Consider the following 26660-nt stretch of genomic DNA (forward strand, 5'->3'; position numbering starts at 1 on the left):
TCTCCTTTTCCACCCTGCAATGGGTTATCCGATCCCCACTCCTCTTACCCCCCCCCGAAGGCCCCATCCTCATCTCGCACTAGTCATCCTTAACTCTGGAGTCCGGACTTGACTCCCTCACTTGGCTTTGAATCAAGCGTTGCTTTAATCCTTTTAAGCCTCTCATTCTAATGATTTATTTTGTGGAAAACCATAATGATCCCCTTTGAATTTTAATGATCGTTGCCTGCTCAGGGATTCATTGTTTTGACTCCTTGCCCCTTACCTCTGCATGGAAACATGTCTTTGGGGAGGAGCTGTCGAGCGCTATAGTTGGTGTCTGGCCCTCGCCGGCCTGCCGCGGCTGCTCAAGCCTGTCGACTCCGGCACACCTCGCGGCCTTGATGCCATTCAAGGGGGTGAAATCAAAAGGCTCCAGCGTTACAAAGGAAAAGAGACCTTTTCTCAAAGTTACATTTGGGATGTGTTTAAAGAAGATGTTAAGTCGGTTAACACGTTAGGAATAGGTATTAGCGGTATAAATTAAGCAGCTCTTTCTATAGCAGGGTCCCTATAATGAGATGTATGGCGTGTCAGAAAGCCACCCAGGATTTACGTGCCATCATTCAGCGCTGCGTGTCACCTCTTTCGCTCGGGCCTCGGAACAAGAAACAGCGTAGCGGCAGGTTTTATCGGCCCCACAATAAGCTTATGCAGATGAAAGATGTCATGCGAGCCTCGGTAGGAGCAGGTGAAAAACTCCCATCCTGGGAATCGTGACGTGAACGTTATCTGACAGATGTCAATTTGCAAAACGGATCATGATCATTTAAGCAGATCGGCCTTAGCGATACTGCGAGAAAGTCAAAGCGTCCTATATAGCTTTGCATACGCAGCTTCGTATGTTAGCTTTGCGCACTAATAGGTAGCTTGACGGTAAAGTGCATAAACGCAGGAATTAGACGTTTTGCGAAAAAGAAAAACGTTAATTCCTATTACGTGTTACGATAGTTATACTAATAATGATGCGTAATGAGAGTGACATTCGGGCTCATTATTATTTTGCACGTCCTTTTCACGTATTTGTGAGCCTTGACTCCGTTCTTCCCAAAAATTTATAGTTACCGTAATAACAAATTTCTGTAAAAACTGTGGAAAGATATATAGGGGGATACCGGAATTTAGACTTCTGTTTCGTTTCCGATAGTTATTTTCAACGCCATAACGAGACCTAGCTCAGGACCGGCTTCTTAAGTTTACGCATCGCACTCTTTCTTATATTTATGTCTTTATTTTGTTGTGATCAATGTCTTTTGTATTACGAATCAACTTAAATATTCATACTTTCCCCAATACCATTTGGTTTGATCAATGTTGCTTCAAAATGGCTAATACACGGAAGCGAGTTCTTTAAATAAAAAAAAAAAAAAAAAAAAAAAAAGACATAAGCTATACATAAATAAAACACCATTCTTTAGTTTATTTTGCTGTTGCGCTGAATTGAAATAAAAAGGTAGGCGCTGGTATTTTTCCTTCTTTGATAGTTATGTTTTTAATGTAATCCATGTTGTTTTTCCCGCGGAACAGCTTGCTCTATTGCCGCATTGCTTGTTCCGCTGTACTGTATGCAAAGCGGGGAATGGCAATAACCTGTCACAACTGGCAGGATGAAATGAATTCACAACTATTTGGCGCTAATGTTTAAAAGATGTTGCCAAGTACGGTGCTGACATTAAAACCTGACACTAATGTGTGTGGGTGGAAAAATTTCTCTCCTTTTTGTTTGGATTTTTGTTGTTGCGGGCCAATGTTGGTGGGACGCAAACACGGAGTCCTGGGTAATTTGAGGGAGCAGTGCAAGGGGCGTAGTGCTTAGAGCTGCTGGACTCAGAGGTGGCAGATTCCAGTCCCACCTCCAGTTTTAGTACCCTTGAGCAAGGTATTTACCCTGAAATATTCCAGTAGAAATTACCCAGCTGTATAAATGGGTAAATCATTACAAGTCATTCCGGAGAAAAGCATCACCTAAATAAATTTGATTTAGCTTTTAACAAGGGTTTGCATATGACTTTTGTCCACTGCTGGGACGAAATGTTGGCGTGACCGGATTAGGAAGTTTAGTCTTGCATTGTATAAAGAATCGGCAGGTCTTTTCCTGTATGGCTTATAAGGGATGTTGTTTAGCATGACAGTGGCCAGGAGGGTGAGCGCTGTTATCCGTGCTGAATCCTCAGTTTTTTTTTTTTTTTTTTCCCCCCCCCCCGAACATTGATTTGCTCTTCCCTCCGCAGCCTTGTGGACTTTGAATCCGAGTACCAGGAGCTGTGGGATTGGCTGCTGGACATGGAATCCATCGTGATGGACAGCCACGAGCTCATGATGTCGGAGGAGCAGCGGCAGCACCTTAACAAGGTCAGTGGCGTGTTCTCTCCATTAGTCCAGACAAGGCTTTTGCTCTCACGGAGGACATTAGAGGGTCTATTAAAAACCCCCCAGCCCCCCCCCCCCCCCCCCCGCACCCACCCATCCCCACGTCGCATCCTGATTGCCAGAAAGCTTCTTTTATCGCATTTCATTAGGTGTAATTTCAAACAGAAACAGGGGATCTGTGGTGAAGAACAAAAAGAAAAGGAGACTCTGTATAAAAAAAAAAAAAAAGACTGCAAAAAAGTTAAAAGGAAGCAGCAGCATGTGTTTTGATTTGAAGCTTCAGACATATATATTGGTACTTGAGAAACGGGAAGGAGGAAAAAAGGGACAGAAAGAGACCGAGACGGAGAGAGATTTCCTCCTCAGCTTTACGGCATTCCCAATATGTGCCTTGTCTCAATGAATTTTTATTAGTGATAGATAAAACTGGCCATATTGCGTTAAGTCAATATGTTTGTTCATGATTAAAACAAACTGATTTGGGGCCGCAATATTGATTCCATTCCCTTCTCCCTTAATAAATATGTACTACGCTGCTTGTTTGTTATCAATTTTTCCTCCATACTCCCGCCACACACATCTTTTTTATCTGGCTAACATTGGATTGATTGAAAATGGGAAATTTGGAGGTCCTTCGGCAGGCAGGATGTTATTTGCGAAGGCTGGGGGATTTTATTATGGCTGAGGAGAAGCCCTGGTGGCTGCGACGTGCAGGCAGTAAATCAATCTCATTTAGGCTATTTTTATTGTACTGAATCTGACACTCGTCATCCTTGAATTGCTTTGAGCATATGGCATATTTCAAAAGAGCAGATTGTGAATCATAAAGAAATAAAATTAATAACCACCTTCAGAACTGGAAACAACATAATGACAAGAAACAACTATCCGCAGCTATTTCGCCCCCCTCCCCTTCCGCTCACATTTTCATTTCCAAATTGCTAAGGTCACAGTTAAGGTCAAAACTAATCTTCTCTCTCATCTTGCATATTGACCTCAGCATTAGTCATTTTTTTAAGTTAACTTAGAAATATCAAACCATTTCTTTCCCCTTTAAGTGTGCTGTTGAATGACTTTTTGTATGAATACTTTTATAAAAAAAAAAGAAAAAGAAAAGGCACCTGTCTCATCACTCACAGATGGATTATGACACGGCGAAATATGCGGTGAACACGGCTTAACTGCATAAATCTTTCTAATATCAAAAAATTAGAAGAATTTGGAGTTAACTTCTTAAAAAAAAAAAATTCTTCTAAAGACCACCCGCTACCTCTTTCCTCTCATAGGGATGAATATGACTTTTTTTTTTTTTTGCCTTACACTCGAAATGTTTACGGTTCCGGTTCGTACTCTCGGTTTTGTATAGTTATTCCGCGAGAATACATGGCGTAAAACATCAGGTGTTTGCGCTGGCGATTTGCCGAATTTTCGCTGAAGGATACGTCACTTCTTCCGGCTGGATTGCATCTCTGCGATTTGTGACGGCTTGAATAAATCAAAGTTAATCTGCCCATATCTGGTGCCTCGATCAAAGCCCCACTTCCCTCTTGTACTCCTCTCCTTTCAATGGGTATAAAACTACTCTTCAAGAACATTTTAGTTTCGATTGAGTTTTTTTTTTTTTTTTCCCCCCGCATGCCTTATACCTTTTGAACATTGTGTGCTTTCCCATCAGAGTGCGCGTGCCCATCATCCGCTGTTCATAAATCATGCATTAAAAGATTTGATCTTAATTAACAGAATCTCTTGTGGGTCCCGGTTCTGATGCATCGGGAAAGGCCTGTTTAAATTTATGTTCAAAAGGGGATTATTTACATTCATCGCAAGATTTGCTCATTCGGTGGAAAACCGCTTGATTTGCAGCGGTGCGTTACTTTGCCTGTATATTTCATACTTGGTACCGTCAGGTATTTAACACTGGCATATATATGCTGCCAATAAAATTGGTGACAATCGTTGTAAGACAGATACAGTACAATAAAGCACAATGGCAGAAATATCAGAACTCAATATTCACAGCTCTGAATATTTCATAGGGCACTTTGAATGCTTATCGCCGTACGCTACCTCTTTCTGCTCTTTAAGTGGAAATATTATGGCAAAATAGTGAGGGTTCAGAATCGGAACTCTAATTCACCTTAAAACCAGTTTGCATAAGCACATGAATGTTGTGATACAATATAACACGTTAATGTTTGAAGGCATTATATAGTCCAGTCTAAGGCTTTCAGGCAGGAATAGAATTTATGTAACCCTTAACTAGTGATGTATTTCACTAGTTGTAGTTTTGGAATCGTTGATTGTCATTTACTGGATGAAAAGCATAGTAAATTATATGATACGCTGCGCCAAGATACCAAATCGGCCACCATGAGTTGCCATGACGGGTCGTGAACTTTTGGGCTGGATCAGCAGGAGATAGGAGTTCTGTCCCGAGAGAAGACAAGTCCGGGTTACAATGTCGCTGTGCGTTGTCTGCAGACACACACACACACACACACACAGAGGTTGAGAGGCATGGCTGCTTCATGTTGCAGGAGTTAAGCAGTCGTGTTTCATGTGTAGATTCAGTTCCTTGGGGCTCTCAGCAGCAGCAGGAAGCCCGGACAACCAGTGATGCTTATTCTGCTTTCTGTTGCTCAGTCTCTCTCTCTCTCTCACACACACACACACACACACACACACACACACACACACACGAAGACACTCGCTCGCTCACTTGCTCACAGATGCATTGACACGCGAGCGCTCGGCCCCGCGCGTGCACATTCAAACACGCGGACGCGTACAAACCGACACATTTAAACTAGACAAGTCACAAGGCGTTATGATAAATTTGAAGATCGTGGTAAAATCACGGCGATTCGCAGCATCGGCGGTCGCACGGCGTGACGCCATCGATGAAGTAAGACTCCGCGAGACGCTCCGTGTCCTGATCGCACCACGTGATGGCTTTTAGGACACGATTCCTTTCGATTGTGTCTGCTCACACACACAATGGCCACAAAGGCACCGAACAGGCCCATTGCGAGCCGCATGTTACACACAGAAGAGCGAACCGAAGGCTTTCGGTGTATTATGAAGGTAAAGTGTTACTGGGTGGCAGTACAACCTCGCTGCTCACCTCCGGCCCTTTCTGGCCATCTCTTAATATGCCACGATGGCCACGCCTGCAGAGATTACGTCCATGCACGGCGACGCGCTCCTAGCCGTCTTTCTGCCGGACCGCACCTGCAGCATTTGGTGCCACCTGTTATGCCGCGCGTCGTCTTGCATGGCAACAAATCTGTACGGTTTTCCGGAGAACGACCGCACCGTGCGATGGGACTCACCAGGCGTTGATTCGGAGACTTATGTGTACGTGTAACGTGTCTGACACACGGACGCATAAGTAGGGGCCAGCTATATTTACATTTATTTACTTATCAGACACTTTTCTCTAAAGCAGCTTCCAGTGAACTCTGTGTAGTGTTTATCAGCCCGCGCACCTCATTCACCGTGGTGATTTACACCACTAGATACACTACTTCCACTGGGTCACTCATCCATACATCAGTGGAACAAACACACTCTCTCTGTCACTCACACACTATAGGGGAATCTGAACAGCAGGTCTTTAGAGTATGGGAGGAAACCAGAGCAAACCCGCACAAACACAGGGAGAACATGCAAACTCCACACAGACTGAGTGGCAACTGAACCCACATCCTTTCGCACCACCCAGCTAGTAGTGTGGTGCTCAGAGCTGCTGCCTTTGGACTTAGAGGCAGGGCTTCAATCCAGTCATGTGCTGTTGTACCCTTTAGCACGGTACCTATCCTGAATTGCTCCAGTAAAAACGACAGCAGCTGTACAAATGAGTCACTAATTTCAGGTGCCTTTACATTTTAAAGCCCTTTGGAGAAAAGCGTCATATGAATGTATAAATATAAATATAATGTTCATACGCAGCGTAGAGGCATCAGCACATGAATACGCTGTCTACACGCAAACACACATTTAAATAAACGTATATATGAAATTTATGTCATTTTTTAAACCGAAAGATGTCAATATTCAGGCATTTCACCGGGAATCAACTTACCCGAATTATGTCGACATTAAATTGGAAATTGGTTCAGGTGCATAATTCTGTTCATTTGTGTGTTTTCTGAGCACGTCGGCGTCCGCGCGCGTCGTAACTGTGTGTGCTTATGTGTGTAGGCATGCTCGAAACAGTGATGCAAGAGGAATACTATACAACAACATTTTTATGGTTCTCAACGTACATCCCGCTGTAACCGATGACTCCGGACAGCCCGGTCGTGTATGAGGGCATCACCGTAGCGAGAATCCGATGTATGTGTGGACAGCCTTGTCCATGACATCGGCATCAACATGCATTCAGAAGGCCATATTGGACTGAAGAGTGTAATGCTTATCAAATAATTACTGCAACCAATCCAATTATTCTACATCTGTGGTTTCCCTTTCTGTCATTCCCTGGGGTTTCCTGACAAGCAAACTGATCATGGGCAAACAGAAAACAGCTCGGCAAAAAAACAGCACTTACACAATTTTCTGCTTGGTTGTCCATGTGTGTTTAAAAGGCACGGTGCTGTCTTAACGTACATTTTCTTTCTTTTTGAGACGCGTACAATTATTTTTGATGACTGCATGCGCTTATGCAAAATAAATCAGATGCCTTGGAACACCCCACCCCCCACGATCCAATTAAGTTCTGAAGTGTTCTTGCCACTTCAAACTTTTTGAATAGGATGACAACAAACAAAAGCCACACTGTGTTTCTGTGCTTGGCGACACGTTGCCACGGCAACCGGAGTTTCACTTCCAAAAGCAAACAAAAGTTTTTTTTTTTTTTTTCCTTTTTTTTTTCCCCCTAAAAAACTTACAGTTAATAAAAGTCTTCCTGGACAGCTTGCAACAATTTGTGCCACTTGGCAGGCGAGGGACAGTTGATTGAAATAATATGTGGAAACGTATTGCGGCCATAAGGTGTCGTGAAGATCGGTGGGAGTAGAGTCAACTGTGTGTATGAAATATTTTTATTTGTGCATGCAAGAATGTGAAAGCATGTATTTGTGAACATGTCTGTGTAGTTTCACACAGTTCCATGGCAAAAACACAGTTTTTTTTCCACCCCATTCTCCTCCTGTGAGTCTTTGTGCTTTAGGGGAGCTGTTTGCTTGCTTTGGAGGGTGAAGATGGGGTGGTTTTGGGGTCTGGGGGGGGGGATGTGGCTGGCACCATGGGCCCTTTTAACACAATTCCTTATTAAGAGTTCTACCCCGGGCTTCTGCCCAAGTGTTGGGCCATCCCTCTGCAGAAGGGGCAACGTTACTGTGTCCAATACCCCTGTTAGCTGTTCAGTCAGGTGGAAAACCTGTCCCTTCACTGTTGCTCCACTGGGTCCGGAGAGGTAACCAAGCACTTTCCTGCCCATTTTTTACTTCATTCTCGTCATTTAATGCGACAAAGCATGGAAGGTGGTACCAGATTATCAGAAATACTATTGCTACATCATACACAGTTTACCCCGTGCAGATTTCACACGGCCCAAGATTGTCCCAGGACTGTTCTGGTCTATCTGGAAATATACGAGATGAATCATGTATATCGGTACAGACGTGCATTGCTTAACGACAGAGATACGTTCGGAGAAATGCGTCATTAGGCGATTTCATCGTTGTGCGAACGTCATAGAGTGTACTTATACGCACCTAGATGGTATAGCCTCGATGCAGTCAAGAGACGCGGTAAACACGAGATTTATGACGCTGCTTCCGGCGTAACACAGCACACTGTTTTATAGGAAACCTTTTTTTATAAATAGAAATAGTACACAGGGGGGCGTAGGGGGGCGTGGTGGTGCAGTGGGTCGGACCGGGTCGTGCTCTCCAGTGGATCTGGGGTTCGAGTCCCCCTTGCGGTGCCTTGCGATGGACTGGCGTCCCGTCCTGGGTGTGTCCCCTCCCCCTCCAGCCTTATGCCCTCTGTTGCCTGGCTAGGCTCCGGTTTCCCGCAATCCCATACGGGACAAGCGGTTCAGATGATGTGTGTGTGATGTGAAATAGTAACTCTTAAATAACTATAAAAAGTACAATATAGTAAATACATAAACCAGTAACGTAAATGTTTATTATCATTATTAAGCATTATGTACTGTACATAATTGTATGTGCTACACCTTTATACGACTGGCAGCGCAGTAGGTTTGCTTACACCAGCACCGCCACGGACACGAGTGACACGCTGCTCTACGACGTTACGACGGCTAAGACGTCGCTAGTCAACAAGAATTTTTCAGCTCCGTTATAATCGTATGGGACTACTGTTGCGTATGCGGTCAGTTGTTAAGCGAAACGTAATTAAGCGGCGCATGGCCGTATTCATAGATGTGCAGATCTTTCTGTTTTGGACATACCCACACAGACCACTTGTCTGCACGTTAGTTTCCCAGGAGTGCTGGGCAGCCGCTGGTACTTGGACCAACCAGAAGTTTATTTCTCTCCCTGTCTTTGCCGTTGGGAGTTTTTTTGTTTTCCTCTCCTCAGCTCTCAGCTCCCTTTCTCTTCAGTTAACTACACCTGTCATCGCTGTAACACCGGGTCGTTCCCAGTCACTTTGTTCGGCACTTTGTGTCACTCTGGTGAGAAGAGTCCTCCGTGAAAATGAACGGGATTGAATGGTTTTCACGTCGCGGCCACACCGAGTAGGGAATAGTTTTCTCAGCGATGCTTTGAATGTCTGTGAACTGATCATCAAAACACTGCGTTAAAAAGATTTTCTATTAACATCTGAATATATTAAAATATTTAAAGCTTCTCCTATAGGGCTCCGGAATAATCCGCCACAAACGGCGTACGTCCGAAATTTAAGCCGCTAATGCTTAGTATTCCATTCGCCACACTTGCGTCTCTTATGAACGATAAAAGCAGGGCCCATAAAGAGGGAGATGACAGGAGGGACAGTTATGAGAATGAGGGACACGGGAGCCCTGATCTCATGAGGAAATCCTAAACTTTTTATGTTTTTCAGTGTTTCTGAAGGCAAACTGCCGCTTTCCGAAAGCTGTATAAAAAATTGGACAGAAAATGGCGACAAACAGTTCGCCCCTTTCGACAAATTATCCGAGAAGTGGAAAGGAACCCGAGGACGTTTTGAGCGTCGTCGGCGACGTTAACTCGTCGGAAAGTCCGAGAGCAGCCGGGATGATGAAGATGCCACGCCGAAGAACGTGACGGAGCGTGCGAGACGAGAAGGAGCGCGGGCGGGAGAGAAAGAAGAGGGCTTGGCGCGGGATGCCCGGCGAGGGGAGGCGGTCAGACACGGGCAGCTGCGCACGGCAGGATCAGCTCCCTTCTGTCGCCTCCTCATTATTCCACGGACACAGATCAAGCCCCTGAGCGCGAGGGGCCTTGCCAAGTGTCAGCCGCTCCTCTGTTTAACAGTAGGCCAGGGGCAGAAAGAAGCGGGGGGCGCACCACTTGTACGCTAGCGTGACATAGCCCTCATATCTGCGGGAGAAATGTCGAGTACAATCAATACCCCGCTCCCCGAGCCGCTGCGCAAACCCCCGGTTCCCCTGTGCTGAAGGACCTTGGGAAGGGTGACCATTAGAGGTGTCGACGTGGAACTTCCTCGTCGGGGACCTCGACACAGATCCCACTTTTAGCCTGTCGTCATCCAGCAGCCCATGCCATCCACCCAGCGCCTTGCACCCGTGGCCACGCTGGGCTTTAATAAGTAGCTATTCCCTTCAATCGTAAAACGGGGCCCGATGTGTCGTGGGCTCAGATGCCCCTTTTCAAGGATGCTCAAGTGTAGGCTGCGTTTCTGCCAGACGCCCTCAAGGAGCGGCCCGCTTCTCTCGCCGCTTACGACGGAGCTCCGCCGCTCGGTATCTATTCGAGCAGCGACGTCCACGGGCGAAGGATCTTTCCGCGACACACCCCAAACGGGACTCTCGCCGTAACAGCAGCGCTACTTCTGTGACGGACGCCTGACGTATTTAATTAACGGTTTCTTTAACGCGCAAGCCCGGCGCTACGTGAAAATGGGCCGCCAGCCCGCCAGGACCCTGCAGCTTGTTCCATTCGAGTCTGTCTAATTACAGAGGTTATCATGGGCTCCCCTACTGCTGAATTCCAATTTCAAATAGCCCATGGTGCTCCAGGAGACACGCGAGGCGGGGCAGAATCGGGCCCTCTCCGATTTCATACACATGCTCATTAATTCCTCTCCAAAACCAATCAGCGCACTGCATACAGGTGGGAGTCCTGGAGAGGGCCGCGCACGGCGCAAGGCTTGGCGTGGCCCACGGTTACGAAACGTTTCATCGCTGACGCACGCGGCCCTGTCGTAGCGCACTTGATGTGTAATTGGTTTAACGGAACATAATTCCTTATTTCAGCGACTGTCTGTGTCGCTCTGCTTTAAAGGAGCGCCGCCGTTCCTATTAAACTAGATAGTTTGCGCGCATGCCGTCCTTTACAGTAGACGTGAGGCGAGCAGCCCCCTGCGGTGCGCCAGCTCTGGTTCCGCGCGCTTTTCAGCTTGAGCGGGACAATTAAGAGCTGGAACTTCGGTGGGAGAAAAAATGTGACGGCGGGGAACCGTGGCAGCTCCTACTCCAGAGCGCCGGCCCTCGAGTGCAGGTAAAGCCCCGACAGGTCATTTAATACGTGGAGAAATGCGAGCGCTGTGATTCTCGTCATCGATCGGCAACCGCGTTTGATTCGCAGGAGTTAAGTTGGATGTTGCTATAACAACACTTGAAAGAGTAGATTTAGATATTATGGGCTGTGCACCCATCTCGAGAGGAGACTTGGCGCTTACAAAAGCGGGGACGATTGCGCCATTTCATTTTAAAAAGACCATCGACAGGAGGGTTTTTTTGAAAGCGGAATGGGGTGGGGGTGGGGTGGGGGGGGCTTGAAGGAGAGAAGAGCCTCTTGAGTCAAGCTGAGGGTTTAAAAGGTTTCTTGTGTTGAGGGGCAGAGGCAATCCAGATGAGCAGTCTGATGTCTTTAACATCGAGGGACAGAGACAAGCCCCGCAAGAGCCTGGCGCAACATATTGCTTATTGACAGAAAGGAGACTGGAAACCAAGCTGCGACCAAACATCCCGTAGACACCCTTCACCCTCCCCGGCGTCTCCCGCGGCGCATCGCGCTACGAGCGAGGTCGGCGGCACGCCGTCGCGCTTTCCGCGGCGCTGCAGTGCGCGCGGTCAGCCACCAGAGGGCACGGCTCCACAAACGTGATGAGCGGCCCCCTCGTCCGCAGCGTTTGGGTCGCGGAGCTGGCTTTTGTTGATGCAAATGAACCCAACTCCCTCTGGTACGGTTACCCTAACGCCTAGGAGAAGGTCAGAGGCCTTTGTGCTCCCCCACCGCAGCCCACCTAACTCCTCTACCCAAGACTGGTCTCTCAGGGTAATGAGCTCGGCCCCTCGCGCATCCCACACGTCTCCTCGGCTGCGCGTACAACCCTGAGATTAGACACACACACACACACACACACACGCACACACCGAATCTTGTGTTTATGTGTCTCGGCAGTTCGAGGAACTGCACACCAACACTGTTTCGCCTTCAGTCGATGCATCGGTTCGCTGCTCACCTGTGGGAGACGTTCCCAAAAACACGTCTGAGGTTTTAAGACCGCTAACCCTACCAGGATCCCTAAGTCTTGGAAATCAGACCTTTTCCAGAGTACTTGACTGTGGTCAATTGGTGTTAGTCCATCTTCTCACCCAAATCCCTCCTTTTCTGCATTCGGAAGCCTATTTCAGTCATAGAGAATTACCCCGTTCTTACGTCTCTGCACGTCTCCAAGGGCGAGCTCCACGCTAGGGGTAAAACCCAGCAGGCACCTTTTTCAGGGCCCGTTTTATAATTAGGCGAACATGAGCAAACTCTTACGGCGCCGAAATTAGGGGGTGCCTGCTTCTGTTGCTGAAATTGAAAAACAAGTTGTAATCTTGGAAAAAAATTAATTTAAAAGCTTGCCGCATGTTAAAGAAACATATTTTTACTAGAAGATTGAAGAAGATTTGGTTTCCATCCCTTTTCCATAATCAAAACATCAGTTTCTGTTCGGCTCGAATGTCATGTTCACATACATGGTATCATAATTACATAAAAAATAACATTTATAAATTCGAATTTAGTTTTCCTTCTTTCTGATTTGGATGAGTCCGTATCTAAAATAAAAATATATATATATTTTTTCATTATGCATATGTATGTGTACCTTTGTTAATTGGGAGAAAGATGTCGAAGGGATGCGGGATTGATTGTAGCCTACGGGCACCAGAAACCCTAGCGGTAACCCTGGCCCCTTCCAGGGCGCATTCCATGAGCCACCAGCTTCCTTTTGCTCTACAGGCTGCAGGTTCCATTGGGAACTATGGCTTGAGTGGCCTCCCAGAGATTCAAACCCAGAACCCCCCGGAGGACCCTCAACCCCTTTATTTGTCGACCATTCATGTTGCGGGCGATCAGCTGGAGGCGCCGACTTTTCGGCAGAAAAGACTGACAATAGCACCGATGCTGAGGGTGGGAAAAAGTAGATAAGGGCACATAAACCCTTGAGATTTAAAATTTTAAAATATAAAGAAATTTTGTTGTCAGCAAAATCCATCCGACGGAGACCTATTATGCCATATGCATAATTCAAAAACACAAATATCGTTGTTGACATGAGCAAGGCATATCATTTACAAGCTTGTCTCTGTCTAGAGGGGCTAAACTTAGGGCTGGGAATTAGCTGGGAAATAAATTAACGCTTTGCCCCCGCTCTTGCATCTTGATGTTTCCGTGCAAATAACAGCGCGCCGCAATGTATGAAGCAACGGCAACCGTACCCCGTACGAACCGGGTAAAATAGCCTGCAGTTTTCGGATGAATTGAAAAAGCGTCTGAATAGATTATTGAAAATGAGGTGTCTATTTCATATTTACTTCAAAACTGAATGTTTCGGTGAGCGTCAGCCGGTGTCTATTGCTGCGTAAAGCGAGATGCCACCGCGGCGATGCTGTTGCCGATATCAGAAGTAGTGTTTTAATTTGAAAACATATAAAAGTGAGTACAGGCCATAATTACCATGCCATCTCCATGAAATTAAAAGAAAAAAAAGGAAATCGAAAATTACATCAAGTTAATTTATTTATTTATTCATTTATTTATTTATTCGTTTAGCTGGCGCTTTTCTCTAAAGTCGCTTATGATGTTAGGTTTATAAATTAATCTACCTGTAATTATTGACAAATTATTTACTTTGACTGGACCAATTTGGGTAAGTACCTTGCTCCAGGGAACTACAGGGGGAGCAGCCGTTTGATCACATTCTAACCGTTACGCCACCTGCTGTCCTGGAAGTTAGAGTGAAGTGGGTAGAATTTCAGCTCTGATTCTGCCTTAGTAGAAATAAGAAATATGTTACATTCATTTTATTTCCTCCTAATTCATATGCAAAAAAACCCATTAGTATTAATCATGCAATTCGCACATCGTCTGAACCGCTCGTCCCATACGGGGTCGCGGGGAGCCGGAGCCTAACCCGGCAACACAGGGCGCAAGGCCGGAGGGGGAGGGGACACACCCAGGACGGGACGCCAGTCCATCTCAAGGCACCCCAAGCGGGGCTGGAACCCCAGACCCGCCGGAGTTTAGGACTCGGCCAAACCCGCTGCGCCACGGCACCCCGCTTCATGCGCTTCAGACCCTCTGCAGCAGCAGTATTATTTTTTGTTTAAATGGTTTCATTATCTTTTTCAGCAATGTCTTTATCATTTCATCTTTGAAGTGAGATAAGAGCTGCAGATACGTGTCTTAAAACGAGAGCTGGGTGCCGGAAAAGTGAAGCAGTTGTGAGAGATGAATCTATTTTTCTGTGTATCCGAGCAGCGCGTTGCCAAATGTCACCCTCGCCGCGGCGCCACGTGGTTCTGTTTCGCTGCTCTTTTAGGAGACGCGACTCCGATTTGGTCCGATGGGCCCGTGCACCGTACGGCGTAAAGCTGCCTTCCACGCCTGTGTTCCATTGTCTTTCCCGTTTGCCACTTCATTGGCACTTTTGACAGGATGATGGAGTGGCCGCCCGCTCGGCTACGGGGATCGGTGGAATCCCCAGGCCCACGGTGTCTGCCTTCAGCTCCTTTTCCAGCTGCTGGGACAGGATTGTGGGGACAGGCCGACCAAAACCTTGCCGCTCGCACCCGAGGAGTCCATGGTCCACATCGTGCTTTAGTTCCGCTTCTCTTCGTATTGTGAATTGTGCTTTCTGTTGCCCCGCGTTGCTCTGTCTGTCAATTATATTGAATATTATTTTTATTTAGTATTATATTTATTTAATATGAATAAATAATTAATTTGCTAATATTAATATTTGTGTGTGACTGAGTGTGTGTTTGTGTGAATGTCAGTATTTTCTATGTGTGTAGATGTGAATCTCTCTGTCAGTGTGTGTGTGTGTGTGTGTGTGTGTGTGTGTGTGTGTGCGTATGAGTGCGTGCCCCCCAGCGCCGCCAACTCTGCCAATGCATCAAACAAGTTTCTACTCAGATTTCAGTTCAAACACTGAACTTATCCTTAATTAATCTGTACTAGATATATTTGCATTAATTTTCCTATGCACCTGGAGTTAAACACAAGCCCAAATATTTTAACGTGTTGAAAACTCTTCTTCTTCTTATTCTTCTTCTTCTTCTTATTATTATTATTATTATTATTATTATTATTATTATTATTATTAGTGTAGCGGTTAACGGTGCTCCCTTTGGACCCAAAGGTCGCAGGTTCGAGCCTCACCTCCAGCTGTAGTACCCTTGAGCAAGGTGCTTACCTTAAATTGCTCCAGTAAAAATTACTCAGCTCTATAAATGGGTAAATAATTGAAAGTATTTTAACACTGGTACTTGCTTTGGAGAAATGTGTCAGATAAATGTATTATTATTATGTCACAAAGGTTATTGTAATAATGCCATTAGTATTAGTGAGTTCAGTATCCAATAAAAAAAGGGGGCACAGTGGTGCAGTGGGTTGGACCACAGTTCTGCTCTCTGGTGGGTCTGGGGTTCGAGTCCCGTTGGGGTGCCTTGCGATGGACTGGCATCCCGTCCTGGGTGTGTCCCCTCCGGCCTTACGCCCTGTGTTGCCGGGTAGGCTCCGGTTCTCCGCGACCCCGTATGGGACAAGCAGTTCAGAAAATGTGTGTGTATCCAATAAAACTTTTTCATACTGAACCATAAATGACATATCGTAAATATATTAGGGTGGCACGGTGGTGCAGCGAGTACCGCTGCCGCCTTGGAGCCCCTGGGTGGTGCGAAAGAACTTGGATTCGACCCCTGTTCAGTCTGCATGGGTTTCTTCCGGGCGCTTCGGTTTCCTCCCACATTCCAAAGACACGCAGTTCAGGTGGGTTGGTAACCAGAAATTGCTCGTAGCGTGTGTGAGTGGGGGGAGTGGGTGGCTACCCTGCAATGCTTTGGCATCCTTTCCAGGGCGGACCCCCCTCAAGCTTCCCGGATAGGATCTGGATCACCGCTACCCTGCTCAGGACAAGCGGTTTTTGAAATTGGACGGATACGATCATATTAATAAGAAAAGAGGGTGGAGAAAAAAATGCACCCGAAGTACGATTCATAAAGTCGAGAGCCGCCGGGGAAGAAGAGCTCCTTCGATTGTGATATTCAGTGAATCAGCTGAACGTTACTAGAGGAGCCGGACGTGGCTGGACGTGGTGGATGGACTTTGTTAGATGTGACTAGCTGGACATGGATCGGTGAAGCTGGATGTGACTGGCAATGCAGGATGTGGCTGCTCTGACTGGCAGCAGGAAGTGTTTAGGCAGTTTGCGTCGGTGTAACACACACCTGTCAGTTAGGGCCAACAAGATGCCAAAAGATAATCCCCACACCTGTGGCTGATGTTTGCGAGGGTGATGCCTCTGAATTTCATGCGTGGCTTATATCTCAGCTCAATGCGTCTGAAAGGCAACGAGCACAGAGGGCGATTCCTGAAGTCGGGTGCTGCACCAGGTGTATCGATCCGTTCTTCTGTGAGCAGGATATGCTGGACATGGCTGGATATGCCGGACATTACCGGATGCGATGGATTCTCCGACGTGCTGGATGTGCTGGAGGTTCCTACGTGCGGATGAACGGACGAATGCGCTGGATGCGACGGATGCGGCCGGAGCAGGATGATGGGATGTGGCTGGATGAGCTGAAGGTTGTTCGGGGTGACTGGATTTGGCTGGAAGAGCTGGAGGAGCTGGAGGTACCTCGAGCGGTGCTGGACATGGCCGCCCAGACTGTTAGGGGAAGGTGCTCGGGCAACACGAGATACGACGGGAACTCGTTGACAAGGCCTGACAAGATGCCAAGGGATAATCCCCTTCCACAACTTTTTTGAGGGTCATGCATGTAAATTCCACGAGTGGCTTACGTCCCAGCTCAGCCTGCGTGGAGAATGAGAACAGAGGCGAGCATCCAAACAGCAGAGTCCTTACAGGATCTCTCCGGGAATTCGGCGAGAGCGGCAGAACGGCACGAAGCTGCTCGAGTGGAGTGGGTGGAACACAATCACGGCGACAATAAGCACGTGGAAGGACGCTCCACATCTCTGCCTGAGACAATATTTCTTATTACAGGTGGCTTTCCATGCCGAGAGCCACTTTTAGGTACATGTTAATGCTCCCTTGTAGAGTTTTTAAATAACGCAACACTTGTCCTGAAATGCAGTGCAGAGAAAAGGGACCGTTTCACCGGTACAAAGCGAATTTTAGAAATCGGTTTTGCACTTGAGCGGTTTGCTCGCCTTGACGTGTCTGGAAATGGCACGACCCGCGTGCCACGTACCGTCGTTCTCATTGAGGGACCGCGGTTCTGGGCGCAGACTATTACATCAAGCTCGTCCCAAGGTCGCGTCAAGGTCACTTAGGATTACAGCCGCCGAAAGATTTCTTTTCCGTCGGCGGGCGCTCGGACCCACCTCCTCGCATTTCCAGCGCACCTCGCCGTCGCGGACGGCTGTGTGTTGGCTGCTTGGGACCTGTTTTTATCTTTTTTTGGTCGACATTTATTCAAAGCTTACGGAAGATACATGGCTGAAAAGGAACACGGGAACCACGATTCACTATAATCTTAGCGCTGTGATTGTAGTAGGGAACAATCAGAACTCTGATTGTAGTAATAGCCGCCGTGTTAGCGCCACTTGATATCACCCATCTTCCCACAATTACCCAGGGAACAGATCCAGCCCGCATTCGTAAGCATGGCCTCGCCGTGTTGTTCTCACCTCTTCCTCGGTAAACACGGCAAAGCCTGCATGCTAAATCCGTCAGCTATGATGAATATTGCCTTACAGTACGCTCCCTCCGCCGTCATGCAGATGTTAAGATTATGCCCCGAAATCTTAATTAACGACGGCCCAAATTTCCATACCTCCGAAAGCTGGAATTCCGTGAAGCTACAAGCGGATCAAAGGCCCGTCTCCAAATTCGCGATGTAATTGCGAATGCATTGCATTGAACCTCTTCTCCGGCGTAGAAGGAGAAAACAGCCAGGCAACAAAGCCCAGAGTCAAGGAAATTCTTTTATCACCATCTTATCGCGGGAGCTTTGGAAATTACTTTTCGGATCCAGTTTTTATTTACAGGAAAATGCACTTATGAAACCGCACATAATTTAATAACATTTTCTGATTTCCTTTGAAGCGTCACCGCAATGTGTACACGGGCCATATTTAAAAAGGGCGTTTTGTGGGGGAGTGGGAGAGAGTGACTGAGAAGGAAATAAACAGGGAGGATGAGAGAGAGAGACTATAAAGGTGAGCTCCTGAGTGAAGTTCCCCTCGCTCCGATGCCGCGGAATTCCTCCGGGAGCTCCTGTCTCACCTGCTGTTTCGGGAAAGCTGCAGCAACAGTTGCGCACGCATTCAGACACTGCAGTAAAAATGAAATAACAGCGCGGGGACCGTTTGCCGCTTGTGATTACCGCAGCTTCTGCCTTAAATAAGCATCTGCTTACACGGGAAATAACCCGGCATTTAAACATCGCTCCGTCGTGTGTTTGTTTGCATGCGTTCGCATGCCGTATTTATGCATTTGTGCGCTGATGTGATTTTGAGTAATGTGTGAAGGCAGCAGAAAGCAGCTCTGATTTAGTGTTTGTGTTTATTTCCAGGATCTCACAGACTCCCCATGTGGGCTGTTCGTCCTTATCCGTCTGGCCGTGTAGAAATCCATCTCATGCGAACGCCCCGCTCCTTCCCGTTGTCTTGTGCACCGTGACATTCGTGTGTCGCCAAGCGGCATCATCACGCAGAGCTTCGTAATATGTCGAGCCGCTTGTACGGGACTCACGCGACAGCGCGGGAACACTTTCCGGCAGAATGAATCATTAGCACAAAACACGTATAGAAATTCTTGTCACGGTACTTTCTGCGTTCGTATTCTAATATTAAGCTAGCTACATTTGTCGGAAGATATCTACGAACTTCCGGTTACCTCGTGTCTCGATCCGAGTTGCTCGGTTCCACGTCGGGTTCATTTTACCGCGGGCTATTTCCGTATTGACTCGTTTACTGGAATTAAATTAACGCTTCGGTAACGACGCCGTTTCGTACTGGCAGCGATGCCGCCAAATAGCGTAAGACTAAATCTTAGCAAATCCAACAGTGCCCGCACCCTAACCCTGTTGAATCCTGGTCTCAGCAGAGAAAGGGCCCCTCTCGAGTCCCCCCCCGCCGGCCCCCCGCCCCCACTTCTCGTCTCCTTCTGTTGCGGGGAATTCACTCTGTGAATTTCAGTCCACAATTAAAGTGAAAGCACCATAATGCCCGTGCGACTCCCAGTGCCTAGTGCTGCGCCATTTATCATCACAGTTTTACATTGACCTTGACACCCACTTCATTAGAATAAAGATTGTCTACCATTTAGGTTACATTGTTCCTCCGCACACAGACCCAATGCAAATTTCTGCTCCGATAGAGGAGCGGCGAGTCTGTCAGAGGTCATCTGCATTAAATGATTGCAGCTATTTTCCAACTGCTTCTTTTCATTCGGTTCAATTCAGACCCTCTCCTTTCCGCCGCCGGGGCTGCCGGGAATTTAACTCTTTTTACTCGGCCCTGCTTCTGCTCCAAGAAACACTTTTTAATGAGCTTTAAATAGGAGCGCTTAATTGGCTGGTAAGAAACGCTTGGCAAAAATTGTGAGAGAAAGACCCAGAAATATCGAGAAGACCCAGTTCCTCTCCCCCTCTGTGACCGACCGGTAGCAAGTAGTTTTGTCCGGCTGCGGCTACCGGAGGGGTTACTTTGTCCTGCCCGTTGCCCTTTATCAAAGATGGAATTGTATTGTCGTAAGGAGTAAGCGGAGTTGGATGTATTAAAACGAGACAGGAGGTGTCGGTGATGGGACGTGATGAAAAACTAGCCCACCGACCTGCTTCTCCTCCCCCAAACTCATTTGTTGGGGTTCCCATTCATCTCCATTATTCCCCACGTAAGTCAAAACAGGGCTGGCCCGCACCGGTCCTCGAAGAGGAGGAAAAAGGCAAAGAAATTAAGATGTTGGCTCCCATAACAGTGCTGAGCGGTGATATAATTAGAATTAAATTATTAATGAGGGATACTTAAAAAAGATTGTTTCATGATCCTCTATTAGTGAATTTGCAATTCATTTCAATATTTGTCATTTGATTTATATCACAGATAATGCAATATATGTCCAATTAACAATGCATGGCCTATGTAATATGATTTTCAGTTAATGCAAATGGAATAAGCTAGAAGAAAGAAACCAATTCAAATCCTCAAATGTAATTTACTTGGCTAGTTCTGCAGATTTTAAATGACATTGCACTTTTTAATTTTTCCTTCCCCCATCAAAGCCCAGGCACCAAATTTATCCTGACCAGGCGAGTCTATTATTAATTTACAAGGAAAATCACCCAAGCAGTTATAATTTCTATCGTTTTCTCAGAGCTATTTGCCTTAAATTATTATCAATGAAGAAAAAGCAGGCAGCTTGACAACACTCTGATTGTGTGCAATTTAGCCTCGGTAATATATAGTATACAAGAATACGTATTATATGCACTTTTGACTTTCTAACTGTGCTGTTTGGCAAATTGCAAGCTAAACACACTTTTTGCCTGTTCTTGTCATTCAGGCACAAGCCAAGTCCCCTTACTCCCCCGCCCAGAAGTTTTTTCCTCCTCTTAAAACATTGTGATCTTGGCTGATTGCATTTTTTCCCTGTGTTTGTCTGGTAAAGAAAAATAATGAGCCCAATGCAGAGCAGCGGAGGCAGGGTCTAAGTCTGTCTCGAGCAGATTCCTGAGCCTCGAACCCGAGCTTCGGAATGAAAAGGACCTTTGTTTGCTGCTGAATGGCATTAGCCATGGGTTTCCTATGGGGTCACCGTGATGTCTAGCGCTGAGATGGGGAGGAGGGAATCCATGAAAGAGCAGCCATAAAACATACACACCTCAGTTACTCAGTGATGGGGGGGAAGCAATAATTATTCTTCTAAATGGTGGGGAATATTGCATGAGCCAAACTGTGCTCTGTTGACATATTTTGTTGTAGGGAGAAAAACATCCTTTGACCATATCAGAAAACTCCGAGGGGAAGCTATTGTGCAGAGCCGAGAGGTCCAGTATGCCTTTTTATATAAATAATTCTCTGTAAAAGGCCCTGCTGTTCCTGTGTTTTTGTTTTTTTCCACCAATCTGTGGGTAGACTGTGTGCTTCTTTGTCTATTGATCCACTTGAATTTCTCACTAACATTTTGCAAATCTGTGCAATGTATCCTCTTTGGAGGATGGCTGAGGGGGGGTAAGAATGTCTCAAATTCCGCCATGCAGCCTATTGTTTTCTCCTCTGTCTGAATTTATGACGAGAAGAGAATTCCCAGGGATCTTTATGGCAGAGTTCACATCGCACGGGCCCATACCGTCCTACTCCTGAGTCATCTTATTCTCAAAATTCCACTTTGCTTGAAGGGCTGCATTGTTGAAGCAACATGGTAGCTACACCGTGTATTTCAAAATGTAATTTTTGGCCGACCGGGGAAAAAAAAAGGTTCCAGAGAAGATCAAATTTGGAAAGTCTTGTTGAGATTTTCCTCCCTGACCTCAGAGTGACTGGACACCTTGTTCTTAAACAGTGAAGGAAGGCTTAAAAAAAAAAAAAAAAAAAAAACGAAAAAAAAAACGCTTGACTCACAGCTCAGTGTGAGCCTTCTATACCAGTTAGAAAATGGCTTATTCTTCTGGTCACCATGGTGACAATTAATAGTTTTTCAAGGCCTTTTGTTCCAGGCCCGTTTGAGCCGCATTTTTTTGGGGTGTTATTTTTCACAAAAAAATTGATTTACAAAAGCACGCATTTTGCATAAACTGTTGAGGGTGTTGTCCAAGTCAGGGGTTTAACTTTTTTCTTTTCCTGCCCCTTTTTTTGATGTAAACATTTTGAGTTTTTCAGCCGTGCTCTCTCTGTACGAGCTCAAAAGTGCATCAAAAGCTCGCGGCTCCTCAGCTGTGAGCTTTTCCATCAATGGGCTGCTTCTTTCTCAAGGCTCTTTCTTCCTCCCCTTTCAAAGTGTCCAATGGTAAATAGTGGACACTCAGGATGTCGCCAAATTATTTTACAAAACACAGCATAATTAAGTATGCTAAACTAAGCATGGATACAAGTGGCTGGGCTGCTGGCAAAGTTTAGCTGAGGTGGAAATCTCTTTGTGTACGTGAAATATATTTTCCAGTTCGCCCGGACGATTCCGGAACTTCCCGCTATTAAAATTTTCGCTCATCGCTACGTGCGTTCCCTCATGCTGTATTTGTTGCACGTGTGTTGGAAACAATCTGTCATTCGTCTCGAAGTATCTCTCTCACATTAAATATTGAACAAGACCCCTACTGTCACACATAAATCAAATTTCGGGTACATTTGCAGAGGAGACGGTACAATCACTGTATGGCATTTTTGTCCGAAGATGTATCTGCGAATGTCAGCCAGCTCCTTCGGAACGTAGCGCGTGAGCCCGGCCAACTCCGTGCTGGATGCCTTGTCTGGTCCAGAGCCTATTGTGTCCTTGGTCTGGCATCTTTTTGTTGTGCTGTAGTTGGAGCTCAGTCTGCCAGAGAACCCCCTGTTGGAATGAGAGCATGGGTCACCAGGACAAAATGGAAGCTCAGCCCGAGAGCCTAGCAGGGGCCCTAGCGAGACCCCCGCAATTTTTATGCCACCGTTAATCTTGTTATCATTTGGATGCTATTCTCCGTTGAAAATATTCATAGCGGGCTGTCTAAACTCATTTCACTCATTGGGAAGATTTATGCCGTTTTACTCCGTCATTGCTTTAATGCTGGGCAAGGGAACATGAAAAGCCATTTCATGTGGCCAGCATGTCACTACAAACCCTGTCTTTTGTTCCACATGATAATCGTGGCCTCATGAATATTTAATGGAACCCCCCACCCTGTTCCATCAGCAACACCTTGGATGTTAACTGTTTTTGGAGTCACCTTTTTAAAAAGGGCAACTGCGACTGTACGACACGGTGTTTGCTGGGTGTTTGTAGATACACAGAGGCAGGTGTGAGTCCTCTGATACGGCAACTCGTCTCAGAATTAGGAGGAAATTACAGTTCCTGGAAGCTGTTGACTTTAATTTGTCTTTCTGACACTCTCCACTATCTGTTTACACTGTTGTGTCATTTTATTTTTCCCCTTTTTGTGCCTTACGGGGGTCAGGATGTCTGTTACAGAAACCTTGGTTTGGAGATGTAGCTTATTGTCTTTGTTTTGTTGTTGCACCATGTTGTGCTGGAGGGGGAATTTCAGCATTGCAGCAAAACCATGAGCAAATATGTAAGATGTTGGAAAATATTTGCACATCACTTTTTGGTTTTACAATGCAGGAATTACCAGCTATTGCAGCATGTATTGTTCTCATTGTCAATAGCAGCTGTGACTTTCTTTTGCTATTTGCAACCTTGCTACACAACAACTCCAAGCCTCCTTCCAAACAATAATACTGTAATGTTGGAATGAAAAACAATGAAATACAAATGCATCTGTCTCACTTCTTGAAATCTAACTTGTTCCTTCAAGTTCAAATGCGGCAAGCCATTCTTCCCAGTCATGTTCTTAAAGGTATCGCCATCATTCCCAGCCTACATTGGCATTTATTCATTTAGCTGATGCTTTTCTCCAAAGCAACTTACAGTGTTAAGGTTATAATTATTTACCCATTTCTACAGCTGGGTAATTTTACTGGAGCAATTTACGGTAAGTACCTTGTTCAAGGGTACTACGGCTGGAGGTGGGGGTCAAATCTGTGATCTTTGGGTCCGAAGGCAGCAGCTCTAAACACTACGCTACCAGCTTTCCCTTCAATGTCTGAGCATTGAAGTCCCTCAGCAGGACTACAGAGCTGGTAGGAGGCACCCTCTGAAGTACATCGTCCACCTTCTTTGGAGCTGAATACTCTGAACACCTGTTTGGCGCATATCTGCAAACTACAGTCAGAGTTTTCCTGTCTACGACTTGCAGTCACTTTGAGACAACCATCCTGCCCATTGCGAAAAACTCTAATAGCACAGCCAAGGGCTTATGAGTATCTTCATACCTATCCGGGGTCCACTGCCAAGGTTCAGTCCGTATAAGTCTGTGCTACTCATGTTTGCCACTTGGCTGGTGTTGGCCCTATCCTCCACCATTCACCATGCAGATGATGAGCCCACAAGTTGGCGCTACCTTGCCATTTTAGACTGAGCCCAGCCAGCTTAGGGGGACCGTCTTGACTTGCCAACAAATGTCACTCCTAGGCCTGGTTCCAGGAGTTAAAACAGGTGATTAAAATCCATACAAGGTATATTTTGTTATTTTATGCGTTCACATTAGTGTCTTTATGGATGGTTCTTTGTCTAGCTTCTACCCACAAACCTGACCTGTTTGCTAAGGGAGATCCTATAAGAAACACAAGGCTCCAGAAAACATAACTCTGAGGTTCATTGAGGCACAAAAGCCTCATCACCATGTCAACATGTTCTCCCCCTTGGTGGAGTATCATAGCACCTTGGATCGATTTGAGGTCATGTCAGCCGACTTGAATCCATGTGTTCTGTACACTTGGATGAAGCAAGAAACCGAGGCTCAACTGATTACCACTTGTTGATGAGTTGGATTCGACATACAGGACACCTTGGAGATCCAAACGTCCTGTGAGGGTGTTCTGGGAAGGACTGCCGGACAACTGTAAGATCTATTCATTTCCCTTCTTTTGAGAGAGGCATGACAGTTGAAATGGACCATGATCAAGATCTCAGTCATGGATGCAGCAGCTAAAAGATGTGATCTGAGGGCAGTTGGTACCCCCCATGGTCACAACTGTACGAGAAACTGATGAAGAGAAACGCTATTAAGCTGAAGTATGTCTTCTGAGCGATGCTTTCACAAGATCATCTAACTTGACAAAGAGGGACCAGCAGACCAGGAGGGCTGTAGCAAACACAGGCAAGGTTCAGAGAGTGTCCAGTCTGGGGCACTAAGGGTGGCATTGTTTCTGCTTGCAGATGATGTCTTTTTGACTTCATCCAAATATGACTTTTAGTATGCAGTTCAGCAGTTTGCTGCTCAGTGGAGCAGCAGGTATGAAAATCAGCACCTTGAAGTCTGAGGTCATAGTTCTCTCCCCGAAAAGAGAGAGTTGCTTACAGTATAAGAAGAGAACAACTGCCCCCAGTGAAAAAGTTCAAGTTTCTCTAGGACTTATTCAAAAGTCATAGAAAATGGGAAGGGGAGATTGTATGGCGGACAGGTGGGCCGTTTGCAGATCCATGGGTACTGTTCTGATATGTGGTGGTGAAGCAGATTCTGAGCCTTCAAAGAAAGTTTTTCGGTTTACTGCTCAGTCTACATCTCAGTCCATCTACAGTAATGAGCTTTGGGAAATGGCTGAAAAAAACAATAGACAGAAGCAAACAAAATTATCTAGCAGAACCTTGGAGCAGAGTCAGTGCTCCTCCAAGTAAAGAGGAGTCAACTGAGGTGGTTGACGATTGTCGTAACAGTGCCTCTAGTTGGATCCCACTGGAGCACATCCCATTGGGAGGAAACCCTGGGGTAGACCCAGGACACGTTGCAAGAGAATATATCCCCAAGCTGGCCTGGGGGTGCCTGAGGATCCCCCAGGAGGATCTGGAGACTATTGCTACAGAAAGGACGATTCGGGCCTGCCTGCTCAAGCTATTACCACCACATCTCTCCAGGACAAGCAAAAGGACAGCGATTAATACGACAAATTAATTAATAGGTAGTGGCTGCTTTAGTATATAACTTTATTACATTTATCACTTCCAGCAATGCATACTTCACACCACATGGATGTATTAGAATGCTGTGCTCTCATTTCAACTGCTTATTTACCTGAACTAGACTATTGATGACAGCTGTCATATACATTGTTTGGAAGGATCCACAAAAATTTATAGCAATATAAAATTGTGATATGCTCAGGCACGTCAGGTTCAAGGAGTAACCAGGTATAGGGTGGTTGTGGCTGAAATTCCTGTTGCCTTTACTCTCGAAATCCATGTGTAAAAAAATGAAAACACAAAACTCTATCCAAGCAATCAGGAAGGAAATGGCTTGTCAGCCTCAACAGAGGAAAAGACTGAATCTCTCAAACAGAAACTCACTTCTGTCTCTTAACTCTAACAAGACATCTCTCTATTGCTAAACCTCAAACAAAAACAAGTGGACGTCCCAGTCTCTGATTCGTTCACTAGTTTTCTCACGAGCCCTATGTGGGCGTGTTGACCAATCTGGGTGGGTGTGGACGTGGCCAGACTCTGGGCTGCTGCAGTGGTCATTTTCTATGAAACGTGAAAGAAATTCCAACTGACACCATACCTCATTCGTAACTTTCCCCACATCTGCATAGACCACCATAGGCACCAATGCCATCAAAGCTAGCGTTAATTATTAGAATACAAATACACACACCCACAGTCTGAACCGCTTGTCCCATACGAGGTCGCGGGGAGCCGGAGCCTAACCCAGCAGCACAGGGCACAAGGCTGGAGGGGACACACCCAGGACGAGACGCCAGTCCATCGCAAGGCACCCCAACTGGACTCGAACCCCAGACCCACCAGAGAGCAGAACTGTGGTCCAACCCACTGCACCACTGCACCCTCCAGAACACAAATTGTTGATTATGATGATG

At 46.2% G+C, this 26660-nt stretch overlaps 1 protein-coding gene across 1 annotated transcript in view; it reads left to right on the top strand.

Annotated features, from left to right (window-relative positions):
* Positions 1-26660, top strand: part of akap6 (A kinase (PRKA) anchor protein 6) — a 140043-nt gene that overhangs the window by 83218 nt on the left and 30165 nt on the right. The window contains exon 9 of the mRNA XM_029250634.1: positions 2271-2391. Within this exon, the coding sequence (XP_029106467.1) occupies positions 2271-2391 (121 nt within the window). The remainder of the gene's footprint in view (positions 1-2270; positions 2392-26660) is intronic.

The sequence above is a fragment of the Scleropages formosus genome, chromosome 3, assembly GCF_900964775.1.
Source record: "Scleropages formosus chromosome 3, fSclFor1.1, whole genome shotgun sequence".
In the NCBI taxonomy this organism is placed as follows: Eukaryota; Metazoa; Chordata; class Actinopteri; order Osteoglossiformes; family Osteoglossidae; genus Scleropages; species Scleropages formosus.